The sequence below is a fragment of the Xyrauchen texanus genome, chromosome 5 (assembly GCF_025860055.1).
Source record: "Xyrauchen texanus isolate HMW12.3.18 chromosome 5, RBS_HiC_50CHRs, whole genome shotgun sequence".
Classification (NCBI taxonomy): domain Eukaryota; kingdom Metazoa; phylum Chordata; class Actinopteri; order Cypriniformes; family Catostomidae; genus Xyrauchen; species Xyrauchen texanus.
The window spans coordinates 12,051,470-12,069,797 of record NC_068280.1 but is presented as its reverse complement, the minus strand read 5'-3'; the positions used below and the strand labels follow the sequence as shown (position 1 = coordinate 12,069,797).

General features: G+C 38.6%; 2 protein-coding genes across 2 annotated transcripts; one reads left to right on the top strand and one right to left on the bottom strand.

The window, feature by feature from the left end:
- Positions 1 to 2,521: 2,521 nt before the first annotated feature.
- Positions 2,522 to 11,375, bottom strand: LOC127643826 (uncharacterized). Its single transcript, XM_052126733.1, has 4 exons — positions 11,057 to 11,375; positions 9,553 to 9,704; positions 8,637 to 8,748; positions 2,522 to 7,944 (listed from the first exon to the last, which is right to left on the bottom strand). The coding sequence occupies exons 1-4, from the start codon at positions 11,325 to 11,327 to the stop codon at positions 6,005 to 6,007; spliced, it is 2,475 nt and encodes an 824-aa protein (XP_051982693.1). The 5' UTR covers positions 11,328 to 11,375; the 3' UTR covers positions 2,522 to 6,004.
- Positions 11,376 to 13,281: 1,906 nt separating this feature from the next.
- Positions 13,282 to 17,784, top strand: si:ch73-109d9.2 (uncharacterized protein LOC565042 homolog). Its single transcript, XM_052126743.1, has 4 exons — positions 13,282 to 13,909; positions 14,140 to 14,270; positions 14,544 to 14,652; positions 15,918 to 17,784. Exons 1-4 carry the CDS (start codon positions 13,630 to 13,632, stop codon positions 16,976 to 16,978), a joined length of 1,581 nt encoding a protein of 526 aa, XP_051982703.1. The 5' UTR covers positions 13,282 to 13,629; the 3' UTR covers positions 16,979 to 17,784.
- The last annotated feature ends 544 nt before the right edge of the window (positions 17,785 to 18,328 follow it).

Below are 18,328 nucleotides of genomic sequence, written 5' to 3'. Positions count from 1 at the left end.
ATATAGCCATACATGGTTAATGCATATATTGCAGAATATTGAAAAATATAAGCAATAGATTCCCATATATGAACATGTATTATTTAATATATCACATTACAATTTCCAATATATTCACATATATTTTTGTTTCGTAAGGGCAACTATCAGAGTGCTGGGCTCGGCTGTTTTCTCAGCTGAATGCCGCTGCCAGCTAGAACTTGAGCGCCTTCCAGATGTAGTGTTAGCTGCTGGCTGTTGTGATCTAAGCCTGATCACGTTTTGGGTTTCTTCCACCACATTCATTAATGGTTTAAATCTAGAATACCAGTATTGGTTAGTCGAGCCATAACTGGAGAGGAAGATGCCAATGCTGCAATATGCGATGATTGTGACTGTCTCATATTTTGAGTAACTTTGGGTCTAGCGCCCTGTTTATGCCACTGGTTTTAGCACTCACTTTCATCAGTCACTATTGCCATCTGTTTTGCTGGGTTTTTTATGCTCCGTATAGCCTGTCGAGGAACGTTTGATTCATATGACTCACTGGCTGTAGGATGAGGAGGTCTACGGTGACTCTCTGCTGTGTATTCCGTCAAGGTTGGCAATACTGTAAGTAGTTTTGTTTCAAGAGCTGTGATTTTTAGTAGAAGTCTAAGGCAGTTTGTGCAGCAAGTAGAGTTTGATCTAAAAGGAGGCATTTTCTTTCTCATCTGTCTGTGTGAAGGCAGCTGCATTATCCATTTTCAGGAATGTAAGCTGCCAGTTGTAGCAGGCTGGTAGTCCGATTTCACAGAAAAACTCATTTTTTGTAGTAAAATATCAGTCCCAAAACTATGGTTGTAGAATGGGTGCCAAATTATGTCGTTTTGAGCACTTTGCTGAACTTCTGATATAAAATTAGAGATTAAAATGCAAAAGCAAGGAAGCAAAGCTTTTTTATTTTAGTTGTTGGGTTGTTTTCACATTAAGACAGCAGTTGCTTGGAGCTTAAATATTTGCTAAATAAGTACTTGTACTTGTATCTTTAGGCTTCAAGTACAGAATGCATATCTTTTGCATGCCACCTCTTTTTCTCTGGCTTTGCCCTCCGCTGTCTTAACTGTGCCTTCTCGGGCCATGACTCCCTCCTGCAAGCACAGAGCAGCGGCCACCTTCCAGATACAGGTACAGTTTTACTAGACCCCTGAGCACAACCAGTGTGAATGTTTTTTTTTTAAAGTCTGAGTGTTTAATCAAATTGCAATTTAATGCATTCATAATAATTTAAAGCCAACAAAAATGAAGCCAATTGTGGAGCATGTTCCACCTTGCGTAAGGCACAGACTCTGTGTGGAAGATGCTTCAAACATTCCAGTCGCGCGGTGAGTTAAGCAAAATCTCTCTCTCATTTTTACTGGCCGTATTTGCTGTAAGAGCTTAAATGTTTGCAAAATTAGTAGTTTTACTTGTATCTTTAGGTTTGGAGCATAGATTGCAAATCGTCAATCACCTTCCACTTTCTTATTTGCTAGTGCTCTGGACGTGACTCAAACAAAAACGCATCCAATTTTGCTGCAGTCTCCGCCTTGCATAAAGCCCAGGCTTTTGGTGGAAGATACCACAAGCACTCCAGTAGCACAGTAAGGTCAGCAAAATATATTTTTCATAAAATGAACATAGATGGCAAGAGGTTAGAATTTAGTTTATAGGTTTAGATATAGGTTATAGGTTCAGATTTCTTAGTTTATATTAGTTCAGTTTTTTTTTTTACAGGTAGTAGTAGTAGCTTAAGAGCTTTAAGGTTTGCAGAAATTGTACTATTTTTAATATTTTTAGGCTGGAAGAGCAGCTCTGGAGCATAAATTCATGAGGAACTGTAAAAACCAAAGGAATCGGAGCAACAGAAAAATTCAAATGGAGCAGCTATAAAAAAAAAAAATGAAAGCAGCAACAGAAATACCAGAAGGAGCAACTAAAATAAATGAAAGCAGCAGCCATTCCTAAAACAAGATGAGGAGAAAAAAAAATTAAGGAGCAGTTACAAAATAAATTAAAGGAGCAGCTACAAAAATGGGTAGCGCGGCCGGCTACAACAAAAATTAAAGGATGAATTATCATGTTTACATGCACGTGGTCATTTCGATTAATATGCATCATGTAAAAACATTAAAGTCATAGTTAACACTCATGTTGCTCCAAAAATTACTTTGGTACAACACAAAAGGCATGGTTCAGTCACTATTCACTTTCATTATGGGAAAAATACATTTTTACAGTTTTCAGAGAGGTTACAGGAGTTATAAGAGGTTATTTCCTCCTTGCTTCGAACCTTAATCTTTGACTCTGCCATTACTGTAGGCAATTTAATGACTATAGAGCTGTATGAAGCCATTAAATGTGACAAAATCAATTGGTGAACTGTTTTTCCCACATGATTATAGACCACCCACAGAGGGCACAGAGCTTCAAAACACAAAAAATGTGTGTTTTATGTGCAAATGCACAGTAATGTGACTAATATTAAATTATAATTTAATACCACTTTGATAAAGAATCCTTTATGTGATATGCTTTTATTGATATATATAGTTTGATTTACACTAGAAAAATATAATAAAGTATCACTTGACAGTAGACAGTTTACACATTGCTTCTTGCAAAATTAGTAAAAAAAAATAAAATACAGAATTGTACTTATTTAACATTTTTAACATTTAATGGGCTTGACCAGGCACTGAAAAAATACAATGAAATTGTAAAAACCAACAGGTAAAAAAGTCAGTACCAACAATTAAAACCCCTGTACTTTAAGTCCACAAGACTCTCATAATGATGATAATGACACATATGTGCACATCCTTTGTAACTGTGCCATTATTTTGACTCCCCAGCACTACCTATTCGACCTACATAATATTTGCAGATGGCATCTGGCGGACGACGTAGCGCATTCTAAAATACAAAAAATTATTTATGATGATACACTCTGACTTGGGAGGCTGCTCAAAATTCTGCAGTGCCACTCACAATTGAAGTCAGAAGTTTACATATACCTTAGCCAAATACATTTAAACTCAATTTTTCACAATTCTTGACATTTAATTGTAGAACACATTCCCTGTCTTAGTTTAGTTAGGATCACTACTTTATTTTAAGAATGTGAAATGTCAGAATAATAGTAGAGAGAATTATTTATTGCAGCTTATATATCTTTCATCACATTCCCAGTGGGTCAGAAGTTTACATGCACTTTGTTAGTATTTGGTAGCATTGCATTTAAATTGTTTAACTTGGGTCAAACCTTTTGGGTAGCCTTCCACAAGCTTCTCACAATAAGTTGCTGGAATTTTGATCCATTTCTCCAGACAGAACTGGTGTAAATGTGTCAGGTTTGTAGGCCTCCTTGCTCGCACATGCTTTTTCAGTTCTGCCCACATATTCAAAATCAGAATGAGGTCAGGACTTTGTGATGGCCACTCCAATACCTTGACTTTGTTGTCCTTAAACCATTTTGCCACAACTTTGTGGTGTATTGGCATTTTGTAGCAGTGGATTCTTCCTTGCTGAGCAGCCTTTCAGGTTATTTCGATATAGGACTCATCTGATGGATGTAGATACTAGTCTACCCGTTTCCTCCAGCATCTTTGCAAGGCACTTTGCTGTTGTTCTGGGATTGATTCGCACATATCGCACCAAACTACTTTAATTTCTAGGATACAGAATGCGTCTCCTTCCGGAGCGGTATGAAGGCTGCATGGTCCTATGGTATTTATACTTGCATACTATTGTTTGTACAGATGAACATGGTACCCAAGGATGAACGAGACTTGTGGAGGTCAACTATAGTTTTTTCTGAGGTCTTGGCTGATTTCTTTTGATTTTCCCATAATGTCAAGCAAAGAGGCACTGAGTTTGAAGGGAGGGCACTATCAGAAGTTAATTGGCTAAAGGGTTGACATCATTTTCTGGAATTTTGCAAGCTGCTTAAAAGGCACAGTTAACTTGGAGTACTTCGGACCCACTGAAATTGTGATATAGTCAATTAAAAGTGAAACAATCTATCTGTAAACAATTGTTGGAAAATGTACTTGTGTCATGCACAAAGTACATGTCCTAAACGACTTAATATATGGAGTGGTTAAAAAAAATTGTTTTAATTACTTAACCTAAGTGTTTGTAAACTTCTGACATCAAATGTAGTTTTCCATTCAATTCGACCCAAATGATTATCAAAAGGACATAGATTACTTAGTTTTGTCATGATTGGATGATACAGTTGAAGACAAAATTATTAGCCCCCCTATGAAATTTCAATTATTTTTCAAATATTTCCCAAGTGATGTTTAACAGAGCAAGGGGATTTTAACACAGTATTTCTTATTATATTTTTCCTCTGAAGAAGGCCTTATTTATTTAAATTTGCATGGAACAAATTAATTATTTAAAACTGTTAAGGTCAATATTATTAGCCCACTTAAAAAAAAATTTGGCTACGGAACCAACCACTGTTAATTTGGTTATTTAACCTAATTAATCCCCCAAGCCTTTAAATTACACGTCAAATTGAGGATTAGTATCTTGCAAAACAACTACTGAAGTAATATAAAACTGTCATCATGGCAAAGACAAAATACATTTGTTTAGACTTGAGAAAAATAATTGTTAATGCTCACAAAGCAAGAGAAGGATATAAACCACATTTATCAAAGCGTTTTCAGGTGTCAAGAACTGCCGTGAGAAGTATTATCAAGAAGTTTGAAGAGACCCACACAGTGGAGAGCAAGACTGGCAGAGGCAGGAAGCAAAATATTTCAAAAACCTTGGAAAGAAAACAGGTGAGAGGTTTCTAAAAGACCCAAGAACAACTGCCAAGACACTAGTGAATGATTTAGCCAAGTCTGGGATTGATGTCTCCACGAAGACAGTCACTAGAGCCCTGCACAGGAATGGACTGCGAAACCAAGAAAAACTACACTTCTGTAGAAGAGACACCTCCAAGCTAGACTGAAGACTTTGGCCATAGAGACGTTGCCTATATTTGGAGAAAGAAGGGAGAGGCGCTCAACCCAAAGAACACCGTTCCCAAAGTGAAACATGGCGGTATAATGCTGTGGGGATGTTTCAGTGTGTCTGGAACTGGGAATCTCATCAGGGTCGAAGGAACCATGAAAAAGGAGAAGACTTTGAAAGACAACCTCAGGCATTCTGCAACAAAACTTGGTATGGGTCGACATTTCGTCTTCCAGCATGATAACGACCCAAAGCATACCTCACTTCTGGTGAAGAACTACCTCCAAACGAACAAAGTGAACGTCCTTGACTGGCCTGCACAAAGCCCAGAATTGAATCCCATAGAAAATCTGTGGGCCACACTGAAGACCCATGCCAGGAGACCAACAAATCTGGAGGAGCTTGAGAGATTTGCTAAGGAGGAATGGGCTGCAACTCCTCAGGAGAAATGCCTAAAACTTGTTGAGAACTACAACAAATGACTAAAGGCTGTTATCAAGCAAAAGGGATCCACTATTGACTATTAACATCAGATTTTGAATAATTTTGTTTCTATTTGTATTATAAACACTCTAAGTTGCCTAAATAAACTATTATGTTTAGAAATGCTATGTTGAAAAAAATCTTTGCTCCATTAAACAGCACTTGTAAATTATTTGAGCAAAATCATAAACATCACTTTGTTTATTCTTACAAAAACCTTCGTAACGTTTGTGTGTATGGTGACTAGATTCACAAATTTGGACTACCACCTGCACCACATCGACACGTCCTGTATGCGATACCTGTGCCTTGTTCTACCCTCGACGTGGCACTTCTCAACTGGTGTGAGACTTGCTTGATGCCACTCTCTGTCATTAGCTGCAAATCATCTGAATGCTATGATATTTTATAGGAAACATGTTCATTCTAATATAGGCAAAGTAGTCTACAAACTTCAGAGAGCAGCTCCCCATAACAAATTTTTTCAGGTCTAATTCTATTACATTTTCTAGAATGGATCAACTGAATTCATTGCCAAAGTCAGTTTTGCTTAATGAATCATATGTTGTGTGTTGACATGTTTCTTGAGATGGGCTGACTGAGTAAACCGTTTACTACATTCCTTGCACTCAAAAGGCCTCTCCCCTGTGTGGATAAGTTTGTGTCTTTTAAAATTACCTAGATCCACAAATCCCTTTTCACAGTGGGGGCAGACATAGCGTTTCTCCCCTCTATGTCCTTGCAAGTGCATATTTAGAGCAACTCTGTGTTTAAACTTCTTCCCACATTGAGTGCAAGAGAATGGCTTCTCTCCAGTGTGCATTCGCATATGCGTAGAGCGGTCTGCCTTGGCCAAAAACCTCTTGCCGCAAACTTTACAAGGAAAGGGCCTTTCTCCAGTGTGGATGAGCTTATGTTTGGTAAGAGTAAAGTGGTAAACAAAGCTTTTTCCACATTCCTCACACTGATACCGCTTCTCCTCTGCATGGACCTTTACATGCCGGTTAAGACCTCGTACACTAGGGAAGGCCTTTCCACACTGAGAGCAGGTATAAGGCCTCTCACCTGTATGAAGTCTCATGTGGTTCTCCAAGGCAGATGCATTGCTGAGCACCCTTCCACACTCAGAGCACTCCGTACTCCTCTGCAGTGTTTTGCTTTGACTTGCATTATTTGTGGAAACACTTGTGCCACAATATTTTGCTTCACTAATCAAGTCTTTCTGTGCCCTGTCTATCCTTTCACCCTCGAAATTGAATGTGCAGACATCATCTGCTAAATTTATTTGTCTGGATTTGGAAAAAGCCCTTCTCTGTTTCCGCAGTCTAGACTGGAGTGTGGGACTATTGTCCTCACTATCCTCTAAGAGGTCTTGATCATCATAATCATCATCTTTGGAAACTGACTTAGTCTCTCCAATACAGACTTCAAAGTTATTGACTGGAGAAACTGCAGTCTGTAAAGGTATAATAGGTACTCTCCCTAAAGCAACACTTGAATGGGAGGAAGTTTCAGCTTGCTGCTCCTCCAGCGTTAGCAGAGGTGCAAGTTGCCCGGATGGCTGAAAATGGGGCATAGAAAAATGCTCTGGGGCATCTTGGGGCATCATCACAATGGGCGAGTGCAAATGCAGAGTATCCAGAGATTCAAGTAAACCTGGGGTGTTTTCAGGTGGAGGAAAAAAATGGTCTGAAGAAGATGAGAACTGATCAGATTGTGTTGGATATTGAGATTGCGTATGTTGAGGTGGGTATGGGGTACTACTTGATGAAGCTGGAAGTGTGGAGACAGATCCCTGAATAGGTGTAACTGGAAGGTGGAGAGAAGTATATGGAACATGGCTTGGCAGATAAGAAGATTGAGCTGCCTGAGCCAGATTGTGTTGTTGCACCAAAGGGAACTGGAATGATGGACTTGAACTCACAGAATGCACTGGCATTATCTTTGGCAATGAATCAAAAACCTGGGCTTGAGAGCAAGCAAGATTGGTAGAGAGAATCCGATCCTGGACTGGTGGAAATGTATTTGATGCTTCTGTATCTGAAACATGGTCTGATGGTATGGCAGATTGTACTAGTGTGGTCACCTCCTGGGCTAGCTGGTTTATTGTTTCAGGATTCTGGTTTGGTCTACCGTGAACCATAGGCATTGCTATACAACCTTGAACACCAGACAGCTCAATCATAGGCACAGATAAATTAATTGAGGGAACAAGAGTCTGGTTTGAATTGGCATGTTGTACTGAAATAGTTGATGTCTCGGTTGACAAAAATGCACTTTCTCGTTCTGTTTGGTTTTGGGAAGACGAGCCGGCTCTGTTTTCTGATGTTCTTTCAGCTGTACCTCTGGCTGGGTGTTTAGTCCAGTCGGATTGGTGACCACAGGAATCCACTCTGTGACTACAAGAGGTCCTAGTAACTAATGGTGGTGACTTTTCCCTAGAGTTGCTATAGTGCCTGGTTATTGCTTTAAATGCTGGTGGGATCACAACTGTGGACAAAGGGAGGTGAAGATTCAAAAGAGAACATGAAGTGTAAAATGAAAATGTAAGAAGATTTGCATTTTGGATATTTTGACTGCTTGAGGACTCAACATTAATCAGCTGAGAGTACTCAGGATCTGATGGGGCTAATAGAGCAAGTTAGTTCTATTTTTATTTGTTGGTATATGTACATACAGTATGTATTAGATTGTATTGGATCTTTGGCTATAGTCTTGCATCTTGCTGTTTTTTCAGTGTAACACATTTTTAAGATAGTGTGTCAAGATCAAATTGGATATCAAAGAAAGTGTCTTAAGACCATGCATTCTAATATAGCCCATTTCATCATTAAGGCTCTGTCTAGTTGTTTTTGAAACCAATAACATCCATAATCTTCTCAAAAAAAGGGTGTCGAATACTGTTGCTGCTGCATGTACTTTTGCTGTCCTGACTCTAACCAATCAGACTGCAAGGTACCTCCCAAAAACCACCCTAACATTCCAATATAAAAAAACTTTTATATTGTAATGTTTTAATTTTTTTAAATCACACATTTATTGTGTTTACACAATTGATAATTGCTGCCATTTCAGAGTACTAAAGGACTTGGGTACTTTTGGGATTTTTTTATTAAAAATTACTATTTTTCAAAATATGAGGGATATCAAATCTGAGAAAATTTTCAGATGAGCTTTTGTACCTCTTTCCACTGTGTCCTTATTTGGCTCTCTGCGCACCAGTATTGGCTCAGCACCTTCTTGCTTCAATAGAAAGTATCCTGGTGTGTATTGGTCATGTTCAGTCACTAGAGGCTGAAGACAAAGAACAAAAAATCAGAATGTTGAGAGCATGAAAACAATGATGAAAATGAAGTCTCTAATCATATACACATGCTGTCCCAAACTCGTATGACTTTCTTCTGCAGAACAAAAACGAAGGTATTTTAAAGAATATATGGACAAAAAAAAAAAAAAAAACACACAATGTAAATCAATGGGGTCCAAAACTTTATAAAAGTAATCCATACGTCTCGAGTGGTTTAATCCATGTCTTCTAAAACAATATGATTGATTTGGGTGAGAAACAGGCCAAAATGTTAGTAATTTTTCCCTGTAAATTTTGATATCCGGCCTAACTGTTCATATTGTACATGAATAAGACATTTGCATTTTCTAGTGTTTACCATCAACATTTTTGCAGCCACTGTACTTAAAGGTGAGGCCCTCATCCTTCCCCAAAAAACAAACGAATTAAATTAACCCACGACAATCACTTTGACTCACATCTGCATTGTAAAAATAGCCCAACTGGGTGTGAAAACCGCAAACCTGGTGACAATATGTCAGGTTTGTTTGCGCCAAGCATGAGTTAGTGTGTGATAACACTTCTCTCATGAACATGCCAAGGTGACGACGGATGCCAAGATTTATAGTGAATAAGAACTTGTGTTTTTATCGGTTTCTCACCCAAAGCGATCGTATCACTTCAGAAGACATGGATTAAACAAATTGAGTCATATGTATTACTTTTATGCTGCCTTTATGCCCTTTTTGGAGCTTGAAAATCTACACACACACACACACACACACACACACACACTGCATGTCATTTCTTACCTCTTGTTTGATGAGGAGCAATGCAAGCTGTCTGCTCCTATCCTCAGTTGTGCACAGATCTGCCAGTTTATCACTTGTAATATCCCCCACGTGAAGACGTTGTCCTATACACTGAAGAGGACTGCAGCCCCGGTCAACGAAAATGGCCTTTTCTATCAAATAAAAATTAGAAGAAAAAAAAAGACCCACTGACCAAACCTGCAAAAATCACTATAAAAAAAGAGCAACATGCAGGTTGGACACCCCTATATAGCATAGTGTATGTTGATGATAAAACAACTAGATTTTCTGAACTGGAGTAATATATATTTAGCCATTAACGATATTTTGAGATAAATTGTGATAAAATAACTTCCGCGTCTATAAAGCACTAACCGGAAGTGACGATGGGCGAGGGAGTCTGGTCAAGTTCAAGCTCAGGTTACAATGGATGCGAATGAAGAAACCGAGTTCTCCGGTGTGGACGAACATGCCTATGATGGCCCACAGGCCTATAATTATGAGCAAATTAAGAGTTAAAATAATTAAAAGTAAGACTTACTCTGCTAAGTCCTCGTTTTCGTTGCACAGAATGTCTGCTAACGTTAGCACTTTGTCCTCCAGTCCAGCCCGCGCCAAAATCCGGTGTACACTTTGACGGTGGACTTGATTCCATCGAGTGCACCGAGGGAACAGCATCAGTAATCAGCCTCACGTGGTCCTTACTCCGAAATCCCATCCGAGACTCTAACAAATCTCCAGGTCGATAATTCTCCGGAGTGAAATATGCGCCACAAACGACCGAGTGTGTGGTAACAGACGCGGCAGTGAAGTCTGCTCTCTTCACCTGCACAAAACGCACTCAAGACCGAAAAGCCTTGTTTTTTCTAGAAGGAAAATGATGGACACGATGTCCTGACAGGCTGGAATTCGTGCAACAAACACAATAATTTACCATTATGGCTTCTCTAAAACTTTCTGTCTCTCACTACTGCTCTAACTACATCAACACCCACAATGAGAGCTGACCGCGAGCTCTTTTGTTTGCCTCGCCCTACGTCATATGACGCGTTGATGGCGGGAAAGGCGTATTCCAGAGCCTAGCACATTTTCATCAAAATCTCTACATCAAATGAGATTTCATTAGTAATTTCTACATATGTGTTTTTAAAAGACCTCTGCAGACAATATAAAGTATTAATTCAGTTATAAATTCAACCTGCATGTTGCTCTTTAAACTGAAACAGACACAGAAGAATGGTCTGTAAACGCTGGTTAATATCAATAATACAAATGGCAAACGTAGTTGCTGCAGTTCGTTCGTGCATTCCCAACATCCATCAAAAGACAGTAAATATTAAATTATAAAGGTCAATAGGACTCCGTAGGAGCAGATATGAAGACCTGCTTTTTTTAAGTGCTTTCTTTCAGAGAGTCTATCCGCCGTTAAAAGTCGTTATCATTTTCCAGGAAGTGTTTAGTGAACGCCATAAACCAGAAATACTGTAATCAAAAAAAGACCTACCACACTGCACTCCAACATCGCGATTTTCAGCAACATTGTCATTCCTCTGACTCCAAACCTTAGTGCACCTTTTTTTGACTTGACTGGATGAATCACATGTCTTCAGACGGACATTCTCCTGTCTCAGTTGCACCAACTCCGCTTTCAAGTGCAGCAAAGTGCCTTCAAAAAGTTGTGTTGCTTCCCTGACAGCGGTCTGTAAGAGTCTTGCCATAATGGATGTGAATTGGGTTTGAAACGTCTCGGAATCTTCCATCCTGACATTCGGCATAGTCAAATTCGGATTAATTTAGTAGATCGAAGCAGATGTTGTGGTCTTTGTGACAGAAGCGACGAGGTTTACATGATGACGTATCAAGGGGAGGGCGGTATTTTAAACATATGCACTGAATTTTAAAACCCTTTATTTACAGTGCAAGGGAAGTGGATAAAAGCGCATGCTTCCCAGTGTGTTAAATGCTTAATTCTAATTAATGTGGAAATAATAAAATTATTGTATAAAAAATATAGGACGCCTGGAGCAAAAAGGCACTTTTGATTTTATTTTCTCCCAAAACACTAAACGGCAACAAAAACTACCACAGTACTTTCCTAAACACCTGCTTGTCACTATAAACTGCAAAATATTCCTGATCCATGAGATCATTGCGTGCAGTGTCTACATTTTTAGGTAATTTTATCTAATTTTTAATCATTTCTTAAATGTTGCATGTAGCTAATGAGAATCCTTGAAATAATCACATTTATTAGAAACAAAATACATATCATTTTCAGTTTTATTCAAGGTTTCAAGTTAAATACCCCCATAAAACCCATTGTTTTTATTAAGTGGGTGAATAGATTTGTTTTAAAAAATGTTCAAAGTGGGCTTACGTTGACCGATAATATTACAATGGAGATTAATTTGTTTATAGAATACTTGAGATGTTATGACATTCCAAATGTGATGAAATTAACAGAAAATGGTGTGGGGTCTTTTACCCTAAATGTGGGGGTCTTTTACCCCAAATGTGGGAGAGTTTTACACCAAATGTGGGGGCCTTTTACTCCAAGTGTACATGGACTTTTACACCAAATGTGGGGAACTTCACCCTAAGTAGCCACATTTCCACTACCAGGCCAAATGAGGGCATGCTAGTGTGCCAGGGCCACTTGCGTTCCCACTGTCACTAATGGGGCTTCATCATGCTTCCTCTGGCCTTTCTCAGGGCCAACGACCAATGGCCTTTGGCCCATCGATTACCCTTGGGCCAAACAAGGCCAACTGGGGATTGAGGCAGGCTCAGAGTTTTGCAGAACTTGCCAGGTTATATATCCATCGCACAATGGTACAGGTTCAGAAAAATATGCGGGATTGTACAAATTCATTAAAATGCATAATGGACAATGTGGTACCCAAAGACATTACTTTTCATGGTTTGGTAAATGTTATAGTGTACTGGAACATCGTTCTGCTGTTAGTGGAGAGACCACTTGGGACACCATGGCAGTTTCAGTCGGTGAGTTGTCAACGTTAACTTATCTTGCTTGCTAGCTAAAGTTTACATTCAATATAAACTTGATATTCTAGATAACTAGATTACATGATACCTCAGCTTAAGCTTCCCTCTTGCTTGTGTAATGGGTGGGGTGTGTGACATTGTCCCTGAAGCGCCATATTAAGGGTGGGATATAGGGCAACGCTGTGGGGTTATTGACCTGATGGTGGGAACGCAGATCGATTTTTGCCTCTTAAGAAAAATAAATAATAAATAACATATATATATATATATATATATATATATATATATATATATATATATATATATATATATATATATATAAAACATCCATAAGTTATTAATAATTTTCACAACTATGTATGTTGCTCCATGAATAATTAATAATAAAATAAAAATTCGATCTTGATTCATATTGTGACCAGAAAATAAAGTTAATTGTCTTAAAGCTACGTGCGTTTAGCCCCGTTTTACCACGCACACATACATACATATATATGGCGATATATATATATATATATATATATATATATATATATATATATATATATATATATATATATATATATATATATATTCATTAAATTGTCGTTAATCTAATTTATAAATTAAACTTTGAAAAGCACGTGAAAATTCGTGGGATGATGCAGTTCTCAGCCGTGTTAATATTGTCCCTTCCTCCCATCCGTATGTTGGTCCCGGAAGTACTTTCATGTGTTCCTCTCCAGGACGAGAATGCTACTGGATCAATGCGGAGTTTCAGCGTCCATTTATTATAAACGGTTTAAACACTTAAAACAGGAGAACAGACAGTCGAAGTCTGTGTAGTTAGCCTTTACTAGCAATTCTTTGGAGCACATTACACCAATAAAAGATGATTCAGTAAAAAACGCAGTGAAATTCGCATCTCATCGTGAAACGCCTGGAAACAAAAGCAGATGATGTGACAATTTGGTCAGAACGTCTAATGAGGAGCTGGAGAACATTTATAGTGTGTTTATGATATAAAAACAAACAAACAAAAAAAAAACACGCGAAACCAGTATAGGTTTGTGTATTTCTTGTTTTTCCACCATGTCCAGTGTCATCCTCACGTTTCAGTCACAGCTGTCCGGGGTCATGGAGACCGTTTTTAAAGCTGCCATGTTTGAGATCACCCGGCTGGTGGAGGAGAGTTTCGTGAATGAAGTGTCTCGCAGTCGAGAACAGGTGGAGACTCTGAAGAAAAGACTGCAGTGGAGCGAGTCCAGACGGAAAAATCAAGAGACAAGTGACAGGAGACTGACGTGTACAGAGTGTGGAAAACCCCGTTCATCTAACGAGGAAAGAGTAGACATTTCATCACAAGAATCAGGTTTGTTCACAGTCGCAATTCAACTGATCTGCTCAATCATTGAAATGTAGACTAGATTGTGATTGTATGGTCAGTAAGAACCTCATCTTTGATCATTTAAAAATGTAGTACTTGGCAAGTATATCAAATGAATGAATAAATATGAATGTATGAGTATTAATATTAGCAAGGTAATTTAGGACTGTTTAATCAATGCCCTCACAGTTGCATTCACCCTTGACCACATGTAGAAAATCAAAGCAGTCTCAAACAGGAGACAGTTGTGGAGGGAAGCTGGCGAAGCTGTGATTTGAAGACTACTGACATACCTTTAGTAAAAGAGAGATCAGAAGACCAAACCAGCCTCAGGAACACAGAAGAGGTTTGGGAAACACTGTTGTGGTCCATGTTGCATAGTGAAATTGTCATTACATTGGCTTTGTACACAAGTGATATGCGAGTATTGAAAACATTTGTATATAGAAATAGCTTGCGACAGCACTTAAACGGCATATAAGTTTTATATTTGCCTTATTATCCCAGCTTGGCATTATAATGCACATGTAATCAATTGTACACAAAATATATCTCCACTAATACACCCATGACCTTATGCTCGTATGATGAATAACTTTATTCTTTGTGCTTTTTGCAGTCTGTAGATACAGATGACAAGAAACTGGACTGCATACTAAAAGAAGAGGCTTTTTATGCCACTGCTGATAATAAGGAGCTTCAGGATGGGTGGACACTGGATACTGAAGGTGTGGTTTAAACATCTGATTACTGCTTCAACACATAAACTGTCTATAGTCCAGTTAGTTTTATTTAAAGAGATAATTCACCCCAACATAATTCTCTCATCATTTACTCATCCTCATGCCATCCCAGCTGTGTATGACTTTAATTTCATTTTTAGAAGAATATTTCAGCTCTGTAGGGCCATACAATACAAGTTAGTTGTGACCAGAATTTTAAAAGTCCAAAAAGCATATAAAGAGAGCATAAATGTAATCTATACAACTTAAGTAGTTAAATCTATATCTTCATAAGGGATGTGGCAAGTGTGGGTGAGAAACAGATCAATCTGTATGTCCTTTATTACTATTAATCTCCACTTTTACTTTAACATTCTTCTTTTGTTTTTGGCGATTCGCATTATTCATGCATATTGACACCTACTGGGCGGGGAGAAGAATTTATAGTAAAAAAAACAAAGGATCATTACACACAGATCATTAAGGATATGTAATCAAATGCAAACATAAATGTCAAATAGCATTTGAAGCTGATATCTCAAATACAAACAAAACAAGCATAAATACAGAGCCATTTGTACTCTGATTCAAAATTGTGAAGAAAGGTATGTGGCCTAGTTGCTGATGATGCATTGGTATTGCATAACTTTGGGAAATGTTGCCCTTTCTGCTGACCTGCTGCTGGATGGTCCACCTGGGAAATCAGACAGGATGAGGGGAGATAGAAAGAGAGAGAGGACAAGAGAAAAAAAAACTTGCCTGGTCCCGAACATGCTACCAGATGGTCCTCAGCCAGTTGCACCGCTGTCAGCGACGCATGGCGATGGCATTGGACCCCCTCAGCCATCCTTTTTGGTTACCGCTTACGCACTGCTCCAGCACCACCGGATTGAGGACTCCTTGGTGTTAAAATCTTCAGTCAGCGGAGAGGACTCAAAGACAGCTCATCCTTCATCCAGATCCTGTGTTTCGGCACCCATGTGGTAGATCACATTCTTAATGAAGCGGGAGCTGGGTTAACATCCACATGTAAGACATTTATTGTTCCATTTTTCAGTCACACCAAGGGTTTGCTTTTCAGCACAATCCCTGACACAAATACGTCAACACACACTGATTCGTGCATCCCTCTCTCTCTCTCTAACTGGTGCCCTGGCTCCTCTATCTCTCTCCCGGCTGATTGAGATAATTGTCCGCCAGGTGTTCATCCTTACTGCTTGGCCACACCCTGCTCGCTACAGACACTTAACATTGTTTTTTGTTTTTTCCAGGACCTGAGACATCTGATTTCTCGGCACACAGTTTCAGTGAGCGGGAGCTGCAGCAGATTCAGGATGACTGGAGCTCTGGACTTGATCAGACCACTGACAATGAGCCTTATGCAGATATTGTAGATGTCCAAGGACTGCCATACCGAACACGTTACAACACAGAGGAACTTTCGAGATACAGTGTGCATGAACTGAACATGGGAGACCTGAACGGTCAAGAAAGAACAGAAGACACGTTGGGTAATGCGGCATTGGTAGGGCCCATTCAAAATAAGCAGGGCATAGCTGAGGAAGTTGAAAGACATCACAGCTCTTCCATTAGGAGTAAGAGAGGAAATAGAGGATCTTTGCCAGCACAAGTTAACCCTGCGAGGAAAGATGTGGACCGAGACATGCACTGTTTGCTTATTAATGAAGATGGCCACTTGCAGGACATGAATGTCCTCATGGAAGCGGCTGAGCATAGAGGACACTCTCTTTATGTTGGGGACACAGCTAATGATGCCACTGGACTTTATAAGGGAAATGCATTCAATATCTCTCTAGATTGTAAAGATGGACAAGTTTTAGGAGACAATCGGGCTTCTCTGAATGGCAACCCGCTCTCCTACCGAGTCAGTTCAAGTGCAGCATACACCTGTAACCAGTGTGGGAAGAATTTCACCCTGGCCTGCAACCTAAAAGTCCACCAACGTGTCCACCAGCGGGAAGGTCTCCATCTGTGCAGTCACTGTGGGAAAGGTTACTCGTCCTTCAGTGACCTGCGTACACACCGATGTAGTCAGACCGGAGACAAGCCTTACACCTGCACGCTTTGCGGGAGCAAGTTCAGTCGACTTTGGAACCTCAAGCTGCACAAACGCATTCACACGCAGGAGAAACCGCACAAGTGTACTTTGTGCAGTAAGAGCTTTACTCGGGCAGATATCTTGAAAGTACATCAACGGACCCACACAGGAGAAAGACCGTACAGCTGTGGTATCTGTGGACAGAGCTTCAAACGACCAGACCACCTTAGGTCACATCAGCGCAAACATGGTGCCGATCTGAACAATGCTTGAAAAAAAGACTCCTTACAACCTTACTTTTTTGTTGTTGTTTTGACTTTGAAATTGTAGTGTCAGAAACCCTAAATTGAATTTTACATGATTTTACTATTTTCTAAGATGTTTTGAAGTTACATTATAAATAATGTGTCCAGCTTTGTATTAGATGAAAATTTTAATATTGGTTGATAAACAAAAAGTTGTTTATTCATTCTCATCTACACTATTTAAAAGGATCTTCCATTGCTCATCCATTGACTGTGTCTTAGTAGGTGGGGTGATAAAGTAATACTGAAAGTGAAAAATTTTAAAGTAAAAAGTTTATTTTAATGTCACCAAATATGTGTAATAAAACTTATGGTAAAACATGCAATGTGCCATTTGTCACATGCCATTTTAGTCCAGTTCTCTGTTTCAGCATTTTTGTTGTTGTTTGATATAATCCTCCAGCTGTTTATTACAAAAGGTTGATCATTTATTTATATTCAAAACATTCTTGACAATGCAGAACTCAATGCTGCAGTGCAAATAATGCACATTTCTATGCATGCTGTATAATATTTCTCCTTATTTGAGAAAATATATAATGTAATGATACTCTTTATTTATTTTTTTATGTAATGAAAAACCTGATAATATCAAGGAAATTTAAACTTGTGATTTCCAGGCCTTGAAAATGCATTAAACACATTTCACTCGTTAGAGCTCGTTATGCATGCAACGTCTATAGAATAATAATAACAAAATATTATTCATTATTCACCAAGGACTAGAAAAATTATTGAAAGTTATGGAATTATTTGGTCATAAAGTGTGGGAACCCTGGCATATTTACAATAAAATGATTCATAATGCAATAAAAAGTTATATTTGTAATCATATTTCTTTTTTCAGTATTCACAAATGACTGGAAAAATAATGGAAAGTTATGGAAATTATTTGGTCATAAGGTGTTGGAACCATATCATATTAAAAATACTGTAATTCATAATGCAATAAAACTTTTTCAGGATTCAGAAAACGACTGGGAAAAAAACATGGAAAGTAAATTAATTGGTCAAAAGGTGTGAGAACCCTGGAATATTTTAATACAGTAATTAATAATGAAGTACAAAGTTCAATAGTTTATATATTTATTATATATATACTGCCTGGCAAAAAAAAAATTGCCGTTTGGAAGTAGATACCTAGAGGCTATGATTCGATAATTATTGCAGTGATTAATATGTTTCAGCTGGCAACAATTATTTTAACCCAAACTGCTGCACTGTGTAGCTTCTCATTTCTTATCCATGACCATGTCGGAAGATGTATTCTGTGGTCGTGGAAAAGATGTTACTGTGTTTCAGAAGGGGCAAATTATTG

What these genes read in the sequence shown, in the direction of transcription:
- LOC127643826 (XM_052126733.1), bottom strand. Translation starts at nt 11,327, where the DNA reads ATGCCGAATGTCAGGATGGAAGATTCCGAGACGTTTCAAACCCAATTC. An exon ending in TGCTCCTCATCAAACAAGAG is followed by an intron (nt 8,749 to 9,552) that starts GTAAGAAATGAC and finishes CTTTGTCTTCAG; the next exon opens with CCTCTAGTGACTGAACATGA. An exon ending in TAAGGACACAGTGGAAAGAG is followed by an intron (nt 7,945 to 8,636) that starts GTACAAAAGCTC and finishes CTTTGTCCACAG; the next exon opens with TTGTGATCCCACCAGCATTT.
- si:ch73-109d9.2 (XM_052126743.1), top strand. Translation starts at nt 13,630, where the DNA reads ATGTCCAGTGTCATCCTCACGTTTCAGTCACAGCTGTCCGGGGTCATG. An exon ending in CATTTCATCACAAGAATCAG is followed by an intron (nt 13,910 to 14,139) that starts GTTTGTTCACAG and finishes GACCACATGTAG; the next exon opens with AAAATCAAAGCAGTCTCAAA. An exon ending in GTGGACACTGGATACTGAAG is followed by an intron (nt 14,653 to 15,917) that starts GTGTGGTTTAAA and finishes TGTTTTTTCCAG; the next exon opens with GACCTGAGACATCTGATTTC.